This window comes from Periplaneta americana, chromosome 15 (genome assembly GCF_040183065.1).
Source record: "Periplaneta americana isolate PAMFEO1 chromosome 15, P.americana_PAMFEO1_priV1, whole genome shotgun sequence".
NCBI classification, from domain to species: domain Eukaryota; kingdom Metazoa; phylum Arthropoda; class Insecta; order Blattodea; family Blattidae; genus Periplaneta; species Periplaneta americana.
In genome coordinates, this window is record NC_091131.1 from 148,463,023 (window position 1) to 148,467,217 (window position 4,195).

Consider the following 4,195-nt stretch of genomic DNA (forward strand, 5'->3'; position numbering starts at 1 on the left):
AATTGGATCTTCACTCAACACAGTATTCGTTATAGCACTCCACCGACGACAATGACAACTTACTTGGACTATTACGCACAACAATGAACTGTTAAACTTAACTAATATTTACACAGTACTATTTACAAATCAGAACTACCAGTTCTCAGTTCACAGTTCTTCTATCTCAGTCACTCGAGTTCACGGTATCTCGAACCACAGACCTTCAGAGACAGTTCACTGTACTCGAACTCGGGTCCCTCCAACTGCGGTCCACTGCACTCGAACTCAGGCCTTCGGATGCTGACGCAGATGCGGACGCACACTCGAGTCGAACTCCGGCTGGCTTGCTTGCTCTGGCTTTCTCACTGACTGAATAACTGAAAACTCTGAAGACTCTGTCTAGTTCGCTGGCGCCTGCTCTTTTATAGCAAAATCATAGTTGCGAGAACCTTCTACAGGTGTGTAGAGAATTATCTCAATATCTCTACATCGACAGACGTCTGGAATAATCAGGAAGGTCGTTCCACATCCACTGCGTAGCAGCTGCGCGCGCAGACTCGTCGCGTGACGTAATACACCCTCTCTCCCTTCTCTCCACCGCGCGACGTCACTCAATGTTCCGTGGAGCCCGTGCGATCTGCTTTCTTGCGGGACGCTGGTCGTGAGTTCGATTCTCACGTCGCTGTCACAATAGGTTTACAAGCTGCAACTGAGTAGGCTGCAGGCTTGGCAGCTATGCCTCAAACAATTCCTGCTCCTATGAGTACTCCAGCTTCAAAGATTACTGCTTCGACGGCATATGCCGGGATGAATAAAGATGCATGCCAACAAGGTAATTATTCCACTTAGTCAAGTTTATGGATTTCAAGGAATGCCTTAGTTTCTCATCAGCTGTTCTTACATTACATGTTTCAAAATACATAATTAATTATGTTTCGTTTTTTTTTTTTGTGATTATTACAGGGAACAGTATGATTGGTGAACAGCTGAGGGGCTATCAGCAACCATCGCTCCTATTCAATGTGGTTCCCACAGCTGAAGGTAAGCGATACTGTCTTGTGAGCCTGGTAACATGCTAGTAATCATTGAAGTTAATTGCCCCCTGCCATATGTCTGCAGTTTTCATACTTCATTCTTTTACAGTAGCGAATAATAACAAATCCTCTTAACTACAGGGCAGGGTGTTTATCTTGTTATATATCGATCGTCCAGTTCAAAAGTGTGACAACTCAAAAATTGCCATTTTTTAGTTATTTATACTACTGAAAGCCCCTTTCGGAGCTCTTGCCGATTCAATATTGAGATAAGTCATATTTACAACCAAAAAGAATAAAAACGAAATAAACTGCTTTAGAAGTAATTATAACTATGGACTTTATTAATTCATTATTACTACATTTCGAAATCTATTAATAATGAACTGGAAGATCGTGATATACTCATCCTGAATACTGACTCAATTCTAATTGTCGTGGTTATGAACCACAAATCTGTCCCTTTTTAGGGGATTTATTTGAAACTTTCAACTGAAGATATCTCAAAACTTGTTTTTTTGAGTTGTCGCACTTTTGAACCAGACAATCGATATTGCAACTGATATCCTGACACACGAAGTACACTATCATTCCCTCTTACTGACTTCTCTTTAATATCCCAACACCTCTGCTGATTATCCCTTTCTGTTAGTGTCAGTTGTCCTCTATAGCCCAGCCTATTAACAAAAAAATATTTTATATTACATTACAACGAACAATTCAGATTAACACAATCAAATTTGTTGCAGCATTAAACTTTTGGATTGTTACTATTACTTAACATTTATATGAGTTATAATTTGTACAGTTAAGAGCAGTTTGAAATGAATGGAGCACAAAGTCTGTTCAATCCTTGCTTCAATTTAATTTATCATTTATTTCCTTAGATACTGACATGAATACATCCAAGATGGAACAGTTTCCTTCAGCTTCAGCTACACCTCCTTCCAAACTTGGTAAATATTGATCACATTTTGATGTATTGTCAATTTTGTAGTATGTTATATAGCCTATCCATAGCTTGCATGCCTTTTGTTAGGCCTACATTAACTTAACAAGGCTAAAGGTGTTGTCACGTTTCATTTTTTATTTAAAATAGTTCCCAGCAATTAGATTAATCTGAAGTTAATTTCGTAATCTTTAGGTCCTGGTGTTGCAAAACGAAAACTTTTCTCGAGTCCTCACTTCTCATCTTCACCCAGGAGCAACAAACTAAAAATGGCAGCTCTGAAAGCAAAGGTGAAGAGACTGGAGAAAAAATTGCAGTGTCTTTAAAGTAGTGTAAATAGCTCATATTGTGTGTAACAAAAAGGTATAATATCATATTGGTGGAAAGTTCATAGCTTTTTTTATTTATTTATTTTTTATTTTTATTTATTTATTTATTTATTTTTTCCCAGAAAAAAATGTTTTTAGCAAATGTTAAATATATTGTGTAATTGTAGGGAGCAAAGTTACAATATGTGGTACATGTGTGTGTATGTAAGAGAGATATTTGACTTTGGAAGTTGGGGGTTAACATACCTTCAGTTCACCTAGTAAACTTTTTTGCCCAACATAATGCAAGTAAGTGATGCAGCTCATGTATTTCACTCTGACCCTCAGTACATACAACATTTTTGTATACGTTACTGTTATGTGTATGCCAAACAACAATGTCTAAGAACCTTAGATGTGATCCTAGAAAAGTGTTCTAAAATGTGTTGCAAAATAGTAGATAGTAATATGACAGTTTCAATTATCAAACATTTTTTTGTAGTATTTGAAATCCGATTAATGTAATATGTATCTAGTCAGCGATGGTCAGCGATGTATGCAACGGAGGGGAGAAAGGAATTGGCCACTCTTACTCATTACCTCCTGCTCTGATTGTCCCATGAGTGTTACTTGTAGGGTCCAAACCTGTTTTTGGACAGTTGACTAACCAATAGTTGATGGGTCCAGGCAGACAAGGGGACAAACCATAAATTTCGATACGTAGGATATCTCATTGGAATGTGAAGAAATATGTTCTGACTAAACTATATGACAACACATTATTCAAATGGTATCATTTACATCTGTAAACGAGCACAGATGGCAGAGCATTCCAAAATATAAATATATAGATGTGGCTTTTTCTCTTATCCGACTGGGCCCCACAATTTCAATTATTCAATTTGTTGTATAGACTTTACCAATGTACTGCACACTAAATATGTAAGTGTATCTGTGTGTATAGGATTACCAGATGTTCTGGATTTCGCTTGACATGTCCTGAATCCTGCCAGGGTTCGTAAAAATCAGAAATTGTCCTGCTTTTCTTTCTTGCCAATTCCCAATGGACAAAAGAGAGTAACTATTGAGTTGGGGTCCATTAGAGGAATTATGTTTGTAAAATCCTTGCTCAAACAAGTCGAGTCACCAGAGAAGTATTAACAATCCGAAAATTAAATAAGGTAAAAGCTAATTTAGAATCCGTATACTTCAATTCTATTCATGATAATAGTTTTGTATCAGTTTTATTGTACAAAGACAAACAAATTACCTAATTATATAACAGAATGTAAAAAGACGTCACGTCAAGTATCAAGTTAGTCTATTATGCCCTGCTTTTATATGGAAAATTATTTTTCATTTAAAATGACCTGCTTTTAAATTGTTACAATCTGGTAACCCTAGTGCACATGTAGTGTATGTTAAACAGTGATATGATGGACCTTGTCAAAATTGTGTTGTTGAATGTATTGTAAAATAGTATACAGTAATATAGTAATTTCAATTATGTAACTAGTTTTTGCAGATTTAAAGTGCACTATACACTATTACCTAAAGAATAAAATCCCAATTATCTGACCTTGTTTTCTTTTATTTTCTGTCCCTGTTTGGCTGTATTTTAATTAGTTACATTATAAGATAGTGTAAAATAGACCGTCTCTTCCAACTATTGGCTCCAATAACAATTTTCAGTGAAAGATTATGTGAGGAATAAAAATTTTAAAGTTTTACTTTAAATTGAGGGTTTTTGGGCGGGGGGGGGGAGGAGGAATATTTACTGCATATAGTTCAACTTTTCGCCGCCAGGCGCGCTGCTAGATATGCGGAGTAATTAGTTATTATTTTCGCTACTTGGGTGCGCTGCTGGATGCACGGAGTAGTTACTCTTTTCGCTACTTGGTGCGCTGCTAGATGTAATAACG

The 4,195-nt window shown here is 36.7% G+C and overlaps 1 protein-coding gene across 1 annotated transcript; it reads left to right on the forward strand.

Annotated features, from left to right (window-relative positions):
- The first annotated feature begins 679 nt into the window (after nucleotides 1–679).
- Nucleotides 680–2,413, forward strand: LOC138715440 (uncharacterized). Its single transcript, XM_069848346.1, has 4 exons — nucleotides 680–814; nucleotides 946–1,023; nucleotides 1,904–1,972; nucleotides 2,161–2,413. Exons 1-4 carry the CDS (start codon nucleotides 718–720, stop codon nucleotides 2,289–2,291), a joined length of 375 nt encoding a protein of 124 aa, XP_069704447.1. The 5' UTR covers nucleotides 680–717; the 3' UTR covers nucleotides 2,292–2,413.
- The last annotated feature ends 1,782 nt before the right edge of the window (nucleotides 2,414–4,195 follow it).

What these genes read in the sequence shown, in the direction of transcription:
- LOC138715440 (XM_069848346.1), top strand. Translation starts at nt 718, where the DNA reads ATGCCTCAAACAATTCCTGCTCCTATGAGTACTCCAGCTTCAAAGATT. An exon ending in TAAAGATGCATGCCAACAAG is followed by an intron (nt 815 to 945) that starts GTAATTATTCCA and finishes TGATTATTACAG; the next exon opens with GGAACAGTATGATTGGTGAA. An exon ending in TACACCTCCTTCCAAACTTG is followed by an intron (nt 1,973 to 2,160) that starts GTAAATATTGAT and finishes CGTAATCTTTAG; the next exon opens with GTCCTGGTGTTGCAAAACGA.